Source organism: Hyperolius riggenbachi, chromosome 1 (assembly GCF_040937935.1).
Source record: "Hyperolius riggenbachi isolate aHypRig1 chromosome 1, aHypRig1.pri, whole genome shotgun sequence".
Classification (NCBI taxonomy): domain Eukaryota; kingdom Metazoa; phylum Chordata; class Amphibia; order Anura; family Hyperoliidae; genus Hyperolius; species Hyperolius riggenbachi.
This window is the reverse complement of record NC_090646.1, coordinates 583,546,016-583,567,448: the sequence shown is the minus strand read 5'-3', so window position 1 is coordinate 583,567,448 and position 21,433 is coordinate 583,546,016. Positions and strand designations below refer to the sequence as shown.

The window sequence follows — 21,433 nt, the reverse complement described above, 5'->3', positions numbered from 1 at the left end:
TTGATAAGGGGGGGTCAGAGGGCAATCTGAGCGTGTGGGCGGGTGATTGGGTGCCCGCAAGGGGCAGACTAGGGTCTGATCTGATAGGTAAAAGTGACAGGTGGTGATAGGGGGTGATTGATGGGTGATTGATGGGTAATTAGTGGGTGTTTAGAGGAGAGAATAGATGTAAACAATGGATTTGGGAGGTGATCTGATGTCGGATCTGCGGGCGATCTATTGGTGTGGGGGGGTGATCAGATTGCCCGCAAGGGGCAGGTTAGGGGCTGGCTGATGGGTGGCAGTGACAGGGGGTGATTGACGGGTGATTGATGGGTGATTGACAGGTGATTGACAGGTGATTGACAGGTGATTGACAGGTGATCAGGGGGATAGATGCATACAGTAAACAGGGGGGGTGGTCTGGGGGGGGGGGTCTGGGGAGAATCTGAGGGGTGGGGGGTGATCAGGAGGGGGCAGGGAGCAGGGTGGGGGATAAAAAAAAAAAATAGCGTTGACAGATAGTGACAGGGAGTGATTGATGGGTGATTAGGGGGGTGATTGGGTGCAAACAGGGGTCTGGGGGGTGGGCAGGGGGGGGGTCTGATGGGTGCTGTGGGCGATCTGGGGCAGGGGGGGGGGAAATCAGTGTGCTTGGTGCAGACTAGGGTGGCTGCAGCCTGCCCTGGTGGTCCCTCGGACACTGGGACCACCAGGGCAGGAGGCAGCCTGTATTATACACTTTGTATGCGGCGATCGCGGGGTTAACATCCCGCCGGCGCTTCCGTATAGCCGGCGGGATGTTGCGGCGGGTGAGCGGCGCCAGGCGGAGGCGGAGGATCGCGTCACTGATGACGCGATCGCTCCGCCCATGCCCCTACAAGGACCGCCGCCAATTGTCAATACGGCGGTCCTTGCGGGGTGCACTTCCCGGCCGCCAATTGTCAATACGGCGGTCGGGAAGTGGTTAAGAAGGTAATATATAAAGAGATCAATGCTGATTGGCTTACAAGTCAGAAAATACTATAAAGAATCACTTTAGTGCAACATAAATACAATGGCCCGGATTAAAAACGTAAAATGCATAAATTTGCATGAAATTGCATACAATTGTTTTGCACTAAAATCAAGATCGTCCATAGAAGAGGAAGGTAAGTACATAGGCTTATAAAGCGTATAAATATATACACGCATGCATGTTTGCACCACATTATGCATACATGCATATGTGCATGCATATAACCACAATCGAAGGGTAAAATTAACAGTTTGTCAGGTGTCTCAGCCCTCCTCCAGCCACATCTCTACGGTGGCACAAGAGGACGCGGGGAACGAGAGTGTGGCTGGAAGAGGGCTGAGGGCTGCGCAGGCGCACTCACATCTATGCGTACTGTGCAGCCACGGCTCAGCAGATAACATGACCCGTGCGGTGGGGTCGGGACCCACTGGGGAGAGGGGGGGGGGATTCAGTTCAAGCTAACTGCAGGCGGCAGAATGAAAGGGAGGGTGCAGATGGTAGAAAAAAAACGTACAGGTACTGATCTTTTTTTTTTGTCTGGCCTCGTAAGTCCTTTAAAGAAATTGTAAACAGACACAACTAACCTTTAAATAGGACAGAAGCTACTTCCAGATCAGAATTGACTTGATCCTGAATATTTTTACTGTCTTCTTCATTTAAGGATTTGACAAAGCGAGAACAGACATTCATGTCAAATCTATTTGGTAAAATGAACTTCATTCCCATCGCTACATTTTGGGCCTGGCCTTCCTCAGAGTTTGACTCCATTACATGTTCCACTTTGATGTCAGGCATAGCGGAGAGGCAAAAGCTAACACAGTCCTCTCCTGACAGCTCCGAGGGACCCTCCAGATTGCTCAAGGTCGCCATGGCAGATCTGTGGCTCTTGCAATACTGTTACTCTTCAATGTTCATCATAGGATGGTAACGTACCAATGCTGTAATAGATGAAAAGTGCTTGTAACATGGAAAATGACAGGTCGTGTTATATTTTACTTCTGTATCCTTAAAAAGCTTATTCTGCTGCATCCAACAATGCTAAATATCCAGTGTTAGCAATGAAAACCTGTCAGAGTTTCTATATGTGACTCAGGTAGGAAGATTTTCTCCACTTTAGTGACACTGCCAAAAGGAGAAGTAGTAAAATATTATCAACAGAAAAGAGAGACAGCAATAAAATATTTACCTAGAGATGAGCTTGTAATCAAACTTTAAGGCTAGTTATACACCAGGACGTTGCGTTTAGGGGACGTTATAGGGCACATAATGTGCCCCTAACGCAACGCCTGGTGCTCTCTGGTGTGGACGTCCGAGTGAGCCGCGTTGTGCAGCTCACTCTGGCGTCCGTGATGCCGTGATGCGTACTCTTGGACGCATGCGGCATCACGTGGTCCCGCCCGGCCAATCGCCGCACAGAGCGGCCGCTCCAGGAAGTAAACACTGCACGTCACTGAGTGCAGTGAATATTAATTAGCCATGTGCCCGGCCGCTCTCCCCTCCTCCCCAACACTACTGAGCACATGCAAACAGTCTAACGCGGCTTAGCCGCGGAGAACGCACAGCATGCAGCACTTTGCTGTGTTACAATGTAACGCAACGTGGGCAGTGTGAACAGCCCACTTGTGTTACATTGCTGTGCGTTGGGGGAGCGTTACAGGCTGCACTAGCGTGCGCCTGTAACGTCCCTGTGTGCAAGAAGCCTAAAGGGAACCTAAACTGAGAAGGATATAGATTTTTCCTTTTAAAGCGGTATCATCACCATAAAAATCAAATTTCAACAGCAACTGGTCTGAGTGTATTAAGTGATAAAGCTGCTAATCCTGCATTCAAAACTTTCAAAACTTTTTCTGCTGTTATGATTTGGAGTTATCACATACTTAAAGTGAACCTAAAGCCTAGAAAAAAAAATTAGATTAACTCACCTGGGGCTTCCCTCAGCCCCCTGCAGCCGATCAGTGCCCTCGCAGCCCCGCTCTGACGCTCCAGGACCCGCCGGCGAACACTTCCGGTTTGGCCGTCACCGGCCGACAGGCATGGGAACGCGAGTGATTGTTCGCGTTCCCAGCCTGTATTTCGCCCCCTATGCTGCTATTGCGGCCAGGAGGCCGCAATAGCAGCATAGGGGGCGAAATACAGGCTGGGAACGCGAACAATCACTTGCGTTCCCATGCCTGTTGGCCGGTGACGGCGAAACCGGAAGTCGTCGCCGGCGGGTCCAGAAGCATCGGACCGGAGCTGCGAGGGCACCGATCGGCTGCAGGGGGCTGAGGGAAGCCCCAGGTGAGTTAATCTCATTTTTTTTTTCTAGGCTTTAGGTTCACTTTAAGGAGCACTGGCCCTTTAGTAGTCGGTGCCAAAGAATTGCATGCTGGGGGTTCTTTTTATCTATAATATATTCCTCCTCTTTCCTTTATTTCCCTGCCAGCTGCTTATCTGAAACCTAATCCCCTCCTCACTTGTATTTACAAGCAAGGCTGAGGTGACTCAGCGATTGGAGGAGACAAGAAAAAAAGTAAAGGGCAGAAATGACATCACGAGTTAAGGTCCGTACACACGCCGGACTGCAGGCAACGACGGGTCTGTCGTCACCTCCTGCTGGGCGTGTTTTCAGTAGACAATCCGGCATGTGTACAGTCTGTCAGCGGACTGATAAGGCTGTTTCTGATCGATCCGCCGGGCGGATCGCTCACAAACAGCCGTATCAGTCTGCAGACAGACTTTACACATGCCGGACTGTCGCTGGAACACCCACCCAGCAGGAGGTGATGACGGACCCATCGTTGCCTGCAGTCCGGCGTGTGTACGGACCTTTAGCCTTAACTGTGGGCAAAAGACATGGCCCCCACCACTAACAGAATTCTCATCATTTACTATAGAACATTCACTGAAATCAAAACGTGGACAGTATAATACATGTGTTATGTAAGTAGAACAAGTATTTATATACTTAGATATGTGTTTTTTTCCCTGGCATAGTATGGCTAATCCTTCTGCTTTAACCCTCCTGGCGGTTTGTCAAAATCCGCCAGGGGGCAGCAAATACGTTTTTTTTGTTTTTTGTTTCATGACGCTCAGCGGCATCCCCCCAGCCCCTCCGATCGCCGCCGGCGATCGGAGATCAGGAGATCCCGTTCAAAGAACGGGATCTCCTGGAGGGCTTCCCCCGTCGCCATGGCGACGGGGCGGGATGACATCACCGATGTCATCGACGTCGTGACGTCAAAGGGGACTCCAATCCACCCCACAGCGCTGCCTGGCACTGATTGGCCAGGCAGCGCACGGGGTCCTGGGGGGGCGGCTGCGGCGACGCACATAGCGGCGGATCGCCGGGTAGCGGCGGCGAACGGGCACTGCACGCAGCTAGCAAAGTGCTAGCTGCGTGCAGCAAAAAAAAATTATGCAAATCGGCCCAGCGGGGCCTGAGCGGTGCCTCCCGGCGGCATAGCCTGTGCTCAGCACGGGCTTACCGCCAGGGAGGTTAAAATAATACCAGCTACCTGACTCTCCTGCTGATCCTGTGTCTCTAATACTCGTAATCCCCATCTACACGATACGATTCTTTATACGATTCAATTACGATTCTATTTACGATCCGATTCAATCCAACATGTCTGATCGGGATTTGATTCGATACAATAGGATTTGCCATTGTTTTTGCAATGGCAAATCGAATTGAATCGAATCCCGATCGGACATGTCGGATTCAATCGGATTGTAAATAGAATCGTAATCGAATCGTATAAAGAATTGTATCGTGTAGATGGGGCTTTAGCCACAGCCCCTCAACGAGAGTGCATATCAGGTGCTCTGACTGAAGTCAGGCTGGATTAGCTGCATGCTTGTTTCAGGCGTGTCATTCAGCCACTACTACAGCCAAAGAGATTAGGATAGCCAAGCAACTGGTATTGTTTAAAAGGGAACATCCATATTCCTCTCAGTCACGGTTCTATTTAAAGTGGATCCGAGATAAACTTTTACTCATTGCAGAATTGTGTTCCTTACCAGGGCTGTTGAGTCAGTACAAAAACCCTCCAACTCAGACTCCTCAGGTTAGGATTCCACCTACTCTGACTCCTCTAATTTGCATATTGCAATCTTGTTGATTGAAAGTATGTAACATAAAATACATCTCTTAACTGCCAACGATTAGGAATTTTAGAAGAAAACTGAACTGAGAGGGATATGGAAGCTCCCATATTTATTCCCTTTTACACAATACCAGTTACCTGGCTATCCAGCTGATCTTCTGCCTCTAATACTTTTAGTCATAGACTTAGGTCTCGTTCACATCATGAGCGCTTCCAGGATATAGACAGCCCTTAAGCCGTTCACATCAAATGCGATGTGCAGCAGTACGATGCACTTGCGTACTGCTGCATGCATTCTGCCCGCAAGCGCAGAGCTGACCAATTCACGGTCAATGGATGGGATCAGCAGTGCAGCGGGTAGCAGCCAGGGCTGTGGCGTTGGTACAAAAATCTTCCAAATCCAACTCCTCAGATTATGAAACCTCCGACTCCGGGTACCTAAAATGGCTCCGACTCCTCAGTCTAATACTTGCCAGAGCTGTGGATTTTGTCCAAAAATCATCCGACTCCAACTCCTCAGTTTATAATATCACCGACTCCGACTCCAACTCCGGGTACCCAAAATTGCTCTGACTCCTCGACTCCGACTCCACAGCCCTGGTAGCAGCGCAAATGGCGTGTGATCGTACTCATTGCGTTCCGATCGCACGGCCATCTGCGCTGCATAGATGTGTACGAGGCCTAAAACTAGTCCTAGGTAAGGCCCCATACACACATCAGACTATAGTCTTTGGAAAATGAAAGATCACAGACCAATCTTACCACCCTTCATGTAGTATGAGAGCCATACTCTACACAGTCTTTTCTCTGGAGCTGAACTCCACATCAGAAAAAAATCTTTGCAAGATGCTGCACACACAGATGCTGTACAGACACAAAAGATCAGTATCTGCAAAAGATCTGTTCCTGCCAAAAATCCATTACTGCAAATTGCAATGATAGTCTATGAGATCTGCAGATCATCATACACACATGATTTGACTGACATTCATCTGCAGATCAGATCCACCAGGATGGATTTTCAGATCTGCAGATGATTGTCTGATCTGCAGATGAATGTCAGTTAAATCATGTGTGTATGATGATCTGCAGATCTCATAGACTATCATTGCAATTTGCAGGAATGGATTTTTGGCAGGAACAGATCTTTTGCAGATACTGATCTTTTGTGTCTGTACAGCATCTGTGTGTGCAGCATCTTGCAAAGATTTTTTCTGATGGAGAGTTCAGCTCCATAGAATATACTGTGTAGAAATGCTCTCATATTACATGAAGGGTGGTAAGATTGGTCTGTGATCTTTCATTTTCCAAAGACTATAGTCTGATGTGTGTATGAGCCTTAAGAGTACTTGTAGAAGGTACAGACCGGAACAAAGAACATCTATCAGGCTCTAGGCAACGTAACTGCGGGTACATGTAAGTGTAATGTGCAGGTACTCTGCAGGGGAATGAGGAGATTCTTACTCTATTACACATTCTTCATGTACAATCTAAACCAGGTTTAGGGGTGATAGACAGCACCTCTATGTTCAATGTGCACAACATTCTAAGTGGATTCCCTGCAGCTCTGTGGGGAGTGCATATGTAGAGTACAGTGTTCTCCCCAGGCTTTTTTAGCCGGGTGCTCCACCCGGCTAGTTTTGGTGGCCACCCGGCTGTCATCGGCTCACCTCTTCACCTCCTCCTATGCTGTAAGCAGAGTTGCCCTGCATTCTCATCTCACTCCACCCAGCTACTTTTTCATGCCACCCGGCTACTTTTTCATGCCACCCAGCTGGAAAAAAATTCTGGGGAGAACACTGGAGTATAGTACTACTGTGTAACTTAAAGTAATCTTGAGACAGATGAAAGTTTTATACATACCTCAGTGTTCTCCCCAGAATTTTTTTCCAGCCGGGTGGCATGAAAAAGTAGCTGGGTTGGGCAATATGAGAGAATGCAGGGCCGGTGCTTCTGTGCGCAACTCTGCTTATAGCATAGGAGTTGAGCCGATGACAGCCGGGTGCTCACCAAAACTAGCCAGGTGGAGCACCCGGCTAAAAGAGCCTGGGGAGAACACTGTACCTGGGGCTTCCTCCAACCCCCTTCAGGCTAATCAGTCCCACGCTGTCCTCCTCCGCCACCTGGATCTTCTGCTATGGGTCCAGGTACTTGAGCCAGTTGGGCGCAGTGCGCATGCACACACTCCGCCGCCAGGAACGTACTACACCTGCGCAGCACTATTGCGCAGATACAGCACGCTCCTGGCTGTGGAAGCGGCACGCGGCCAGACTGCACTGACTGGCTGAATTTCCGGGACTTGTAGCAGAAGATCCAGGTGGCGGAGGAGGACAGCGAGGGACTGATTAGCATGAAGGGGGCTGGAGGAAGCCCCAGGTATGTATAAAACTTTTCTTTTCATCCGTCTCAGGTACCCTTTAATTCGTAGTCATCAAACCAAATTTTAACAACATATCAAATTATTTGATTTTATGAGCAAAAGGAGTGCATAAATTTGCATAAACCAGCATCAACGCAGAATTATTTGCATGTCATTGACCATCTCTATTAGTGACACGGCTGCACATCAGGGTTTATTTTTACAGCATAGATGTTATTTAGTATATATAAAAGATTCCTGTGTACACATCATATATACAGTCACAATCAGATATGTATACCTGACTTTAAATATACGGGGACTGCTTTACTGAAGCAGCACAACTATTTTTGATTGGTTTATTTCATTTTTGTTGGCTAAGCACAGCTATTACTGTATATATAATTTATGATGACTATTATCTGAGAAATAGAAAATTGTATCATATTTTCTATATTAATTAAAGTTTAAATTAATTAGGAGTCGGTGCATTTTTTCCAGACTCTGGGTACCCAAAATTGCTCCGATTTTGACTCCTCGATTCCACAGCCCTGTTCCTTACATATAGTTTATAAGGCATTCCTGCAGCCAAATACTGTACTATTTTTGGTTTGTTTTAATAACCTTAGGGCTCGTTCTCACTTAAGAGGGAATTGCGCGATTCCTGCTCAAGGCAAACCGCTAGCACATGTAAAACTAATGCAGTGTTCTCACTGGCGCATTTGCGGTTAGCGTTAACGGCAAAAGTGTTACATGCAGCGGTTTGCCGGCGATTCCGGAGCGATTGCAATTTGCATGTATAGAACCGCTAATCGCGATCGCTCCCAAACCACTACAGTGTCCAGTGATTTTTCCGCGTTAATCGGGGAAAAATCACTCCCACAAAATGCTAGCGGTAATCGCCGGTTTTTCGGTATTATGTGTGAACAGAGCCTAATCCCCAATAAACTAAACATGCCTCGCCCACAGCTTCTCTAGCGCCTAGGCTCTCTGAGACCCATGTAGCAAGGGCTTATGGGAGCTCAGTCTGGGCAGGAGGAGGAGGTGGTGTTACTAGCCAGAGATTTCAGAGGCAGAGGGGAGGAGAGAGGAGTAGAGGGGAGTGAAGTTTTTACAGGCTGAGGGCTGGAGATGCAGAGCAGTTTGCCTGTGTGTAATCATCACAAACAGAACATGGCTGCTCTCATTGTATCACAGGAAGAAATAATCATATACTGGTGAAGCTGTTTGCAGCTAGATTTGCTGTGTAAACTATCTAAACTTTAGATAAGATATATAGACAAGTTACTGGTTATAGTTAGTTTTTCATCTCGGATCCGCTTTAAGGGTGTGATCCCTATTGAGCGAAATTCCCCCATAGCATTGCATTAACAAGAGCTTTTTTTCAAATCACTAGCACTTAGAAAAGGTTTCTGGTGGGTTTGAGCCCTAACATACCAAGCAATTTTACCGTCAGATCCGACGGGAAAAGATCATTTCCAGCATATCCGATCTGCCGCCAATCGAGAAAAGGAGTGATTTTGTTCAGTACATATCTCAAAATCGATCACTTTCTTGAACAGAAGCAGATCAGAAATAGTGAAAAATATTGATCAATGGAAAATTTCCCATGGAAGTGACCGGAAAATTGCATTGTATGTATAATGCTGGGTACACACGATGCAATTTCCTGCACGATAGGCAAGAGTCAGGCGATTATTTCCGACATGTCTGATCGGCTCCTGATCAATAAAGTGATCAATTTTGCATACGTATAATTGGAAAATCGATTGCTTTATCGATTGGGTGCACATTGGACATGTGCACACCATGCAACTTCCTGTCCGATCGCCCGTCAATCGGGCGGGAAATTGCATCGTGTGTACCCAGCATAAGCCTTTACCTGATTTTTTGCTCTATAGGAACTTGTAATTAGAGGGAGCTAATCCAAGGAATTTTGCAAAGGCCTTATCAGATTTAGAGTGGTAGTAAAGATCTCACATAATTAACTTATCATTGGCTTCACAAATTGTATTAACCCCTGCAAACTTTTAATTCATTTGTTTATTGTAAAGAAAAAAAAAATGTAACTGAATTTTTGATATCACTAATTTCTAATTCAAACCCTTCCCCAAACTTCTACAACAAATGTTTCATGGCTGTGCCGCATGCACTGTTCTCAGGAACCACTTATGGTGCCCATATACAGTACAATAAAAATGATACATTTTCCAGTTTATTCGACCAAAACTATCGAATTGAATGTAAGTTTAAAATAATATTTTTTTCGATCAAGAAAAAATAATCAATTATCTCATTTTTTTTCTATAAAAATCCAATCGGACATGTTGGAAAAATATTTGTATTCGATCTAACAGAATAATGTAACAAAATTATCTAATCGAAAAAGAAAAAATTGTACCATGTATGTGCACCATTAGAGTGATGGGCCCATATGCAATTCACTTTTTCACCTGAGTTTTCTCCTAGATCATTTTAAACTTGTCAATAAAATACCGTTTAAGCCCCCAGAAAGCAAGAAAATGCTCTAAAGACTTTTTTTTGCCAACTTTGTGGTACTTTTTCAGTTGCAAAGTGCTGAAAATGTATTTTAAATAGAAGATGAAAAAGTATCACCTAGAGAAAACTCAGGAGAAAAAGTGAATTGCATATGGGCCATGGTGAGAAGACATCTCTCGAGCTACAGTCTAGAGCAATACACAACTGACAATGCTTTTACCTCTTCCCTATCCAAAATCCAATACAAAACTAAACTGAAAAGCTTTGGGTGGACTTCTAGTGGCTACTTCCAACAGCAGCCAGCACATTCCCTGAGATGGATTAAGATGAAATGGTGCCCTAGGAAAGGTAGTAGTTATTACTGCCCTTATGGTGCATGTGGTTACGGTAACTCTGTGATGGGAGAGGGGTCAGAGAAAGTGTCATTAGGGCCATGACACCCAGTAGGCCCCAAACACCTGCCTAAGTTGCCTTGTGGATTATCCTGCTCTGCATGTTCCCCATAACAGCATGGTGGCATAGTGGTTAGCGCTCTTGCCTTGCAAGCTGGGTCTGGTTTGAAACCCAGCCAGGTCAACATCTGCAAGGAGTTTGTATGTTCTCCCTGTGTCTGTGTGGGTTTCCTCTGGGCACTCCTGTTTCCTCCCACATTTCAAAAACATACAGATAAGTTAATTGGCTTCCCCCTAAATTGGCCCTAGACTATGATACATGCACTACACCAGGCTTTCTCAACCAGGGTTCCTTGAGTACTCTGCAGGGGTTCCTTGGCATTTCCCCCTATTGTGGGGGAGGTATAATAGAGCACACTATAATAGGGGGTACTGTAAAAAGAAGCACTAAATTGGGGGTAAGGAGACGGTATAATGAGTGGCAGTGTAATAGGGGGTAGTGAAATAAACAGCCTAACCTACTTTTAAAGACCATGCCCCTTGCAAAATAAATGCAGGGGTTCCTCGAGATCAAAACATTGTTTGCAGGGGTTCCTTGAGATCCAAAAGTTATTTGCAGGGTTCCTCCAGGGTAAAATGGTTGAGAAAGGCTGCACTACACAATACATACATAGACATATGACCATACCTTCCAACTTTCTGAGATGAGAAAGAGGGACACTTAAGCCATGCCCTTGTCACACCCCTTACCACGCCCCGTCACACCCCTAGCCACGCATACCATAAAGATTTCATAAGAAAATTATGTTGTTTTATAATTCAAGCTACACTGGTCCTTTCTATCCTGGTTCATTTTCCTTCAGATTAACATTTTAAAATGAGTAATATATCAATTTACAGGATGGTAATAAAGTTTAGAGCCAAACAAACACATTTTTTAGTAGAGAAATATATATATATATTTACATAGAAAGAGGGACAAAGTCCTGAAAAAGGGACATATGAGGAGGAAAGAGGGACAGGGCTACCAAGGAGGGACTGTCCCTCCAAAACAGGGACAGTTGGGAGCTATGATATGACTATGGTAATGATTAGAGTGTGAGCTCTTCTGAGGGACAGCTAGTGACAAGACAATATACTCTGTACAGCGCTATATAAATACTAAAATAAATAAATGAACAGTGTCAGCTGTCAGGGGGAGGGGGGGGCAGTGGAGGGACAGATGGCAGCAGTAATTAGTCTATGTGTGCTATGTGATATGACAGCTCCTTCTCAACCTACAACTCCAACACACGTAATGTTCCACATTTATTATAAAATAAGAAAAGTCTCCTTTTCTCACTCACCTCAGACGCCTCCTTTTGTTATATTATTGTTTGACGTCACATCCGGTATGATGTCATCGAATAAAGCTGAATCTAGAATGCAGAATCCATTCGGTATTTCTTACCGTACATTTCACGTCATCTCCACCTGTATCTAAACAGCTTTCGGCAGAACGAAAAGGATCATACAAGAAAATTCACGTCCTCTTCTCTGCTGACGTAGAATTGTGGCGACAATTTCCGGAAGTACGTCAGGAAGCAAGATGGCGGCCTGCAGAGCTCATTCTGGCAACGTGACTTCTGGACGGTGAGAGGTGGAAACTCGACTGGCGCCGGGCATTGCGGTATGTGGGCACACCGCACCTCACGGTGGTTGTATAGGGGGATCGGCCGACCCGGCAGAGAGAACTGGAGGGGTGATCAAATGAGGCTGACAGGACATCACCGGCTGCTTGTGACCATCTCCTCCTGGAGGGAGTGTGCTTATTGCCTATGTTTTGTACACTGGTCGCACACTATCGTTTCTCTCATCAGAAGATCATCTGTTCATAGAACCTGCTTCTATGTTCAAGGTTGACACAGCAATCAGCTGTTTACTTTACGATATCCTCAATCTTTGTAAACAAGCATGGAATATTTGTATACAAGCATGGATGGCTATGGGAAAATACGATTTGCTCTCTCGTAATCATTTCAGATGAGATTCATTTATTTATCCAGTGATTTACAGAGCTTTCTAAAGATGCCCATACATTTGCAGATGATCAGCAATTTTGACCAATTAGAGTGACTGATTGCTGCCACACATCTGCACACATTTTCCCTACAGATTTCAGCATGAAAGATATTGGAAATCTGCTCATCCATCTTCTCTTGACTGTCTCCCTATGTAATATGTACACCGGACCCGTAGTAGGTGTGGAAGCGGTGCTTAAAGGAAATGTCCAAGGATTTTTTTTTGTTTTTTTTAAATCTACTTACCTGGAGCTTCCTTCAGCCCCTGGCAGCTGTCCTGTGCCCTCGCCGCAGCTCCGGTGTTCCTGGTTCCCCTCCATTGGGAATGGCGACCTAATGCGTCTGTGTGAGCCCCGCTGGTGACTACGCTCACATGATCTGGAGCGTTCTGTGAGCGCGGTCAACGGAAGGGATCCTGGGACACTGGAGCTGCAGCGAGGGCACAGGACAGCTGCCAGGGGCTGGAGGAAGCCCCGGGTAAGTAGATATTTTTTTTTTTAAATCCTCGGACATTCCCTTTAAACGACAACTGAAGCAAGAGGCATATGGAGGCTGCCATATTTTTTTCCTTTTTAAACGTCCACCCCCAACCACCTCTCGGTGGGAGCCCCCCCAAGGCTCGGTCCTTGGCCCTCTACTGTTCACCCTATACACATCCTCCATTGGCAAGGTTATCTCCTCCATGCGTTTTAACTAGCATCTGTATGCAGATGGCACCCAGATCTACCTCCACACCCCTGACATATCCACCGCTACCATAGCCAAGGTCTCCTCCTGCCTATCAGCCATCTCCTCCTGGATGTCCGCTAGGTTCCTGAAACGAAATCTAGACAAAATGGAATTTATGATCTTCCCACCTCAGCCATCCATAAACCTCCCAGATGTGCATGTCACTGTTAACCACACTACCATTCGCCATACCTCTCAAGCCCGCTGTCTGGGTTTCACCCTGGACTCCGCACTCACCTTCACTCCCCACATCCAAACCTCACAAAGTCCTGCAACTTCCACCTTCGTAACATTTGTAAGATTCGCCCTTTCCTGACCTCTGCCACCACCAAACTCCTCATCCATGCCCTCATAATTTCCTGCCTTGACTACTGCAATGCCCTTCTGTCTGGTCTCCCTATGACCCGAACAGCCCCACTGCAGTCCATCATGAATGCGGCAGCCAGAATTATCCACTGCTCCCATCGCTCCACCATGGCGGATCCCTTCCTTGAATCCCTCCACTGGCTTCCTATCCAGTCCAGAATCAGATTCAAGATACTGTGTCTGACCTACAAATCTGTCCACAAAACCTGTCCAACCTACATTTTCGATCTTACGCAGAGGTACACACCTAGCCGCTCACTCTGCTCTTTCAATGAACTTCGCCTAACCGCCCCCCACATCACCCAGTTCCATGCACGCTTCTAGGACTTCTCAAGAGCTGCTCCAATACTATGGAACTCCCTACCTCCACCCATTAGTGCAGCCTCCTCCTTCAACATCTTCAAGAAAGCCATCAAAACTCACCTTTTCACTCTGGCCTACTACCCCTCACAAGTGCTCTAAACCCACAGCTGAACTCTGGTCCACTACCTTTCATGTCCTTACCTCTCCCTCTAGATTGTAAGCCTTTGGGCAGGGTCCTCCTTTTGTGTCCTACCTGATCATGCACCTCCATTACTGTGAACCCATGCTATGCATCTGAGTGAACCTAACTTGCCTAATCTCCATGCTCCCCTCCAGTGACTAAGCATTACCTTGTACTCATACTGTGCTGCATGATCTGGCCATTCATGTATTGTCATTTTGCTGTATGTCACCCCTAAATATTGTCTGTAACCTAAACTAATGTCCAGCGCTGCGTAATATGCAAGGCTGTGGAGTCTGAGTCGGGGCAATTTTGGGCACCCGGAGTTGGAGTCGGAGTCGTGGTTTCATAAACTGAGGAGTCGGGAGTCGGGTGATTTTTGTACAAAATCCACAGCCCTGTTAAATATTAGGCTAAGGAGTTGGAGTCGAGGAGTTGGGGCCATTTTGGTTACCCAGAGTTGGTCGGAGTCGTGGTTTCATAAACTGAGGAGTCGGAAGATTTTTGTACTGACTCCACAGCCCTGGTAATATGTTGGCGCTTTATAAATACAATTAATAATAATAATGCATATTGTCTGGCTGTCCTGCTGATTCTCTGCCTTAAATACGTTTAGCCATAGAATCTGAACCAGCATATACAAATCAGGAGTTTCTGACATTATTTTCAGAGCTGGCAAGATTAGCTGCATGCTTGTTTCTGGTGTGATTCAGACAGTACTGCATCCAAATAGATCAGATCAAATAGATCAGAATTAAATGAATTCAGTAATTGAAGGTGTGTGTGTAGGTGTGTGTAGGTGTAGGTGCACATAGGCTTTCTGCACCTCCCCGTGGCCTGGCGTCTGTCGCCGTTTAGATGAAAAGCCCTTAGATCCAAAGTCCTTGTTGGCGGAGTCAGCTCAATATGGCACTCCCTCGGGAAGACGTAGCTGGCATGCGTGCCTTATGCACGTGTGCCTTCTGACCCGGACATACTATATGCGCATGCACAGTATATCCACTTGGGCACTTGAATGCGTGCCGTCTACATCTTCCCATTGGAGTGCCCCTGGACATGCTGAACCTGCGCAACTCCGCCGACCAGTACTGTGGACAAAGAGCGTTTCATCTAAATGGTGACAGATGCTGGGCCACGAGCCTATGCACACCTCGCCAAACATGCACAGGGTGTAAATTACTGAATTTATTTAAGACTAAGGTATCCTTTAGAATCATCTGTCCACTGGCCCGCATTCTCCTATGTCCTGTGACTTTTCTCTCAATTGCTACCGGGGCACCTGTACCCCCAACTGCATGTATGTGGTCCTACATGTTGTTGGGACACGGGCAACCTGGCGTGATAGAGACAAGAAAAGGCGCCAGAGGAGGTGTGGCAGTAAACAGGTGAACTTAAAGGCAGGGCTGTGGAGTCGGTACAAAAATCTTCTGACTCCAACTCCGACTCCTCAGTTTCTGAAACTACGACTCCGACTCCGGGTACCCAAAATTGCTCAGACTCCGACTCCTTAGTCTAAGACTTAACAGGGCTGTGGATTTTGTACAAAAATCATGCGACCCCTGACTCCGACTCCTCAGTTTCTGAAACCACGACTCCGGCTCCAACTCCGACTCCGGGTGCCCAAAATTGCCCCGACTCCGACTCCACAGCCCTGCTTAAAGGGGCACTACAGCGAAAAACTGTAAATTTTTAAATATGTGCAAACATATACAAATAACAAGTACATATTTTCCAGAGTAAAATGAGCTCTAAATTACCTTTCTCCCATGTTGCTGTCACTTACAGTAGGTAGTAGAAATCTGACAGAAGTGACAGGTTTTGGACCAGTCCATCTCTTCAAAGGGGATTCTCAGGGATTTATTTATTTTCAAAAGCACTTAGTGAATGGCAGTTGCTCTGTCCAACATCCAAAAAACTGTGTAGCGAGCAGGGAAGCTGGCCAGCATCATTTGTTTAAATCATTTTTAGGGAATATCTTTATAAAGAATAAAAGTCTTGCTGAGAATCCCCTATAAAGAGATGGACTAGTTAAAAACCTGTCACTTCTGTCAGATTTCTGCTGCCTACTGTAAGTGACAGTAACATAGGAGAAAAGTAATTTATAGCTCATTTTACTCTGGAAATAACGTACTTCTTATTTGTTTAGGTTTGCACAAATGTTAAATGTTACAATTTTTCACCATAGTGCCCCTTTAAACACAGTCTCCACACTTGCCATGGGAACTGGGGGGTACACGCTACACATAGTGGGGGGGGGGGGCTGACCGGGGGGGCCCTTCGGTCATCTGGAAATGTAAGGCTGCTACCACCGTACACCTGGCCAAGCCCTTCTGAGTGAGATCATTCTAGTAGGCTGGATATCAATGCTGTAATATATGGGCTGGCACTTTGATTCAATCAACTATGTACTGAGCAAACTTGATTCAGAAGCTAGGGATTCATTAACTGGCAGCTTGACTAAATGCATTTTTTTTTAAATGTAGTGATTAGCTTCTGAATCTGGTTAGCCCCATTCAATATTCAGTTCAACTGCTGCTAAATCCATTTCCCATGTAAATCAAAGTTGGACGCAAGTTACGTGTTGCATTGTAAGGGATACTGATTAGCGCACTGTTGTCAGTGCGATTTGAAGTCTGTCAATAGTTCACACCTCATCAGTTGCGCTGCAAAGCAAGAGGTTTCAGGACAGTGAAGGAGTACATTAGTCAGTTGTTTGCATATGTTAGATCACATCCCGCCGCAAACATTTTTTGTTTGCATTATGTGTACGTTATTACATTATAATGCAATGTTATAGTGTGAAGCTAGCTTAAAGCTGCATAAACATGTGCAGTGGTTCTCGGCACTAGCGTTCGGTGGGGACAGTCTGATGAGAATCTACCGTGTGTATGGCGGTCCCCGATCAAATCAGTTGAGGCATTGTTGTTTCCCTCTCCATCATTTGCTGCACCACCCTCCCCTCCTCTCCATTATACTAGAGATTAACAGACATAATGGGCTCTATTCACAATCATTTTCTGCATGCAGAAATGCACTTGTGGTAAATTCCCACCTCAAATAATGCTGGGAATACACGGTTCGTTTTTGCCTTCGTTTAAACCTTCGATTCGTTCGGAAAACGAATCGAGTGTTGAAAACGTATGTGAAAATAGTCATAATCTCATTATAGTTTCGATTAATAGACCCCAAAAACGAACGACTAGTGATCGAACATGTTTGATATTATCTCTCTTTATCCATCTAATCGAGCCATTGGTAGGTTTGATGGCTGTTCAGATCGATTATATATTCGTTTATGCTAGTCCGTCCCTGTAAAAAGGGATTTTCGTTTCGTTTCTATGCAGCCTTCAATCATTGGAAAAACGAAACCATCAGAATCGAAAAAAAAAACGAAACCGTGGGTGGTGATATTAACCGTATGACCGATTATTTCGGGATCGAAAAGGACAAAAGGCACAATCGAAACGAAGGTTTAAACGAAGGCAAAAACGAACCGTGTATTCCCAGCATAAGACCATCTTGACATTCACAAAATTTCACACATGATCATTTACAGCATGCGTAAAATTGTATGCATTATTTACCCGCATGCATAAAAAGTGCTGTTAAAGTCCGCAAAAGTCGGTAATTTCCACCAAAAAATTTAAATTCACAAACAAAAAGGGGTGCATTATTTCTGACTTGACTACTGATTTTATATCACCTACTAGTACTTGGTGATAAATGTTGCTTCCCATTTACTTAAATGTAGTCTGGAGCCTTGAGCGCTGTGTTTGCTGGACTTAAATATTATTATTTTTTTAATGCTGTTTTTTTTTACGCATGGTTTCCGCATGCGAAAAACATGCAGAAAATTTTAGTGAATGTGGAAAAAATATAGAAATTATCACTGGCAGTAATATAGCGGTCAAAAATCTCATACCGCATGTGTGATTGTGAATAGAGCCCAATGTGAATATGCCCAGGTCAGCCATATTGGGAGGTCTCTGCTTTTCTGGTCCTCATTCCATTGCAAACTACCTGAAGGACCAGCCAGACTGGCATACAGGCCTGTGGTGATCAGATTTATGTGTGGCAGATGAGGGTAATACTAAATATCTGATCAGTCTGTGGTCATCATTTTTTTGTAGGACCTCCCACTGACAGTACCTTATTGAGTTTACCTTTTGATATTGATTTAATGTGTTATTTTTATTCTGTATTGTAGCCAGGCTCCTGGTCTTTGAGGAACCAGTGCTGCTTACGTGTTAATGCCACAGACGAAAGAAAATGTCGTCATACAAACCTGTTGTCATCCCCTCCTACCCTAAGCTTGGGGAAAAGATAACACAAGACACAATATACTGGAGACGTTATAAGGTAATAATAGATGCTGGCTGATAAACATACAATCACTGATGTACCAAAACGTGAAAAAACAAACTGGAGCACAGTCTGGCTTTAGCCACAGCAGCTAATTTTATGCTGCATTTTAAAGGGCAATCAAAAGTCAGCTGCTGCACTGTGGCTTGAGGGGTATAGCTCAGACCAATAGCGTTTCGGACATTTGAGCAGTGTAAAGATAGTCATACATCTAGCGATGATAGACAGATTCGACCAAGAGACCAAGCTCTCTGTGAAGCCACGCAACATGTCGGTTTGTATACTGCTGAGGGTAGAGCGGGGAATTCAGAAGACGGATGGCCACCGCGCGGTGGGCAACACAGGACAGATAATCTATAAATGCACACACAGGGGCACAGTTCTAGGGTCTCATTGCGTTTGTCCCAATATTGCTCGCCATTACCGCCGCACACCTGATCGCCCACGATGGCACATCTTGCAGCATGTCTGATTGATGTCGGCCCAAAATTGGTCGGATTGTTGATTAGGCACGCTCTTGGTGGCACAGATTTTCATCTGATTCAATAATAATTATCAATTTGGATGGTCAATTGGGTGCCAAGTCGAGGGATATATGGGCACCTTAAAGGAGTACTGTAGGGGGGTCGGGTGGAAAATGAGTTGAACTTACCCGTGGCTTTTAATGGTCCCCAGCATACGTCCTGTGCCCGCACAGCCACTCACAGATGCTCCGGCCACACCTCTGGTTCACTTCTGGAATTTCAGACTTTAAAGTCAGAAAACCACTGCGCCTGCGTTGCCATGCCAGCGGAGTACGCTCCTGGTGACATCAGCGGGACACAGCAACGCAGGCGCAGTGGTTTTAAGACTTCAAAGTCTGAAATTCCAGAAGTGAACTGGAGGCGGGGCCGGAGCATCGCTGAGTGGCTGCGTGGGCACAGGATGTCTGCGGGGGACCATTAAAAGCCCTGGGTAAGTTGAACTCATTTTCCCCAGACCCCCCCCCCCCCCCCCTTACAGTATTCCTTTAAGTTATTGTGCTTTCATTCTCTTTAATGTAATGTAATTATCTTACAATACAGAGCTAGAAGAAACACAGCCACAATATCAACATCACTGACAAGCCATGTCGGTATAACTATCTTCTTGCTACAGTTCCTAGAAGGAGTGGGATTAGGGATGAACAATGGTATGCAAATAATTTCTCCTTGCATTCAGATTTTGTGTATATGTTATGCAGCTTGGACTTGGACCACTAAAAAATAAGTCATTGTGACCAATTAATTGCTTTGAGAATTTGACTTTTTGGATTTCAACTTAGTGTTTAGTGCCTGCAGTAAACCTCAAGGCAGTGGTGGGTATACCTGAAATTCTATTTCACATAATGTGCATACTTGGCAAAGCAAGAATCCAATTACACAAATATGGATGACGGGAAGTCCAGTTTCTATTATGACTGTTTTTACTGTAACTTACATAGTGCTAGTTTATTTAAAATATATTTTGCTTGGTCAGTTAAACTTTGTATTATTCTTTTTCCTAGACTCCTGTGCAGATTAAAGAATTTGGTGCAGTAACAAAGGTAGACTTTTCACCAGTTCAGCCTTGCAGCTATGCTGTCACAGCGTCTACACGGGTAAGTGGAGGGACAACTACTGTGTTTTTTGCTGTAGAGAACAGTCCAGGCTGTACACCAAAGTAAAGAAGCTCGCCAGACTCCTACTAAAGAAAATTGGTAACCAGTGTTCTCCCCAGAATTTTTTTCCAGCCGGGTGGCATGAAAAAGTAGCTGGGTGGGGTCGAGATGAGAGAATGCAGGGATTGTGCTTGTCTGCACATCTCTGCTTTCAGCAGAGGAGGTGGTGAGCCGATAACACCCGGGTGCTCACCAAAACTAGCCAGGTGGAGCACCCGGCTAAAAGAGCCTGTGGAGAACACTGGGCAACACAAGTTTTTGTTTGAAAATCAAGTGTTAAGGCGCGTACACACGCCATATTTTTACAAACGACTGGTCCGTCGAACCCCCCCCCCCCCTGCGGGGTGGTCGTTCTGCCGACAGTAGCATGTGAGTACAGGCTGTCGACAGACTGTTAAGACTGTTTTTGACGGATCTGATAGCCTGTACTCACGTGCTACTGTCTGCAGAACGACTGCCCTGTGGGAGGGTCTGGCGGAACCGTTGTGTGTAAAAATATGGTGTGTACACGCCTTAAGCTCTAGTAGGACTCTCTCTCCTCTTCATTCACAGACTCCTGTGTCAGGACCAGTGCTCTAGCGTTCTAGGACTCGCCCTCCCTCCCCTTCATTCTCAGAGGGCCAGTGCACACCAAAAAACGCTAGCAGATCCGCAAACGCTAGAGGTTTTTGAAGCTGTTTTTTTCAGTGTGATTCTAGACTGGTTTAGAGATTTTTTTTTTTTTAACCTTCCTGGCGGTAAGCCCGAACTGAGTTCGGGCTATGCCGCCGGAAGGCACCGCTCAGGCCCCGCTGGGCCGATTTGCATAATTTTTTTTTTTGCTGCACGCAGCTAGCACTTTGCTAGCTGCGTGCAGTGCCCGATCGCCGCCGATCCGCCGCTATCCGTCGCGCCGCAGCCGCCCCCCCCCCCCAGACCCCGTGCGCTGCCTGGCCAATCAGTGCCAGGCAGCTCTATGGGGTGGATCGGAATCCCCTTTGACGTCACGACGTCGGTGACGTCATCCCGCCCCGTCGCCATGGCGACGGGGGAAGCCCTCCGGGAGATCCCGTTCTTTGAACGGGATCTCCGGATCTCCGATCGCCGGCGGCGATCGGAGGGGCTGGGGGGATGCCGCTGAGCAGCGGCTATCATGTAGCGAGACTTTGTCTCGCTACATGAAAAAAAAAAAAGATTTGCTGCCCCCTGGCGATTTTTTTGCAAACCGCCAGGAGGGTTAAACATGCCTAGTGGTTTAGCGTTTTTGTATAGCAGATTTTATATTTTGTTACAGAAGCTGTTCAGTTACAGCTTTACTGTAACAAAACTCTTGGAAAACCGCTATGATCTAGCGTTTTTCAGAGCAGTTTCCACTTTGCTATACCCATCCCCCCCTCCCTCCCCCCCCCTCTGTCCACAGATGGATCCAGGGGGTACTTG

At 46.1% G+C, this 21,433-nt stretch overlaps 1 protein-coding gene across 2 annotated transcripts in view; it reads right to left on the bottom strand.

Moving 5' to 3' along the window:
• The window catches only part of ANKRA2 (ankyrin repeat family A member 2), a 93,733-nt gene that overhangs the window by 38,534 nt on the left and 33,766 nt on the right, over window positions 1-21,433 (bottom strand). Inside the window, exons 1-2 of one of the 2 annotated variants that reach the window (XM_068248392.1) lie at window positions 11,682-11,894; window positions 1,582-1,935 (exon numbers count right to left, since the gene is read on the bottom strand). In XM_068248392.1, coding sequence (XP_068104493.1) covers window positions 1,582-1,867 — 286 coding nt within the window. In that variant the 5' untranslated portion in view covers window positions 1,868-1,935; window positions 11,682-11,894. Of the gene's footprint in view, window positions 1-1,581; window positions 1,936-11,681; window positions 11,895-21,433 lie in introns of those variants that run through there. The other variant, XM_068248401.1, reaches the window with a different exon arrangement.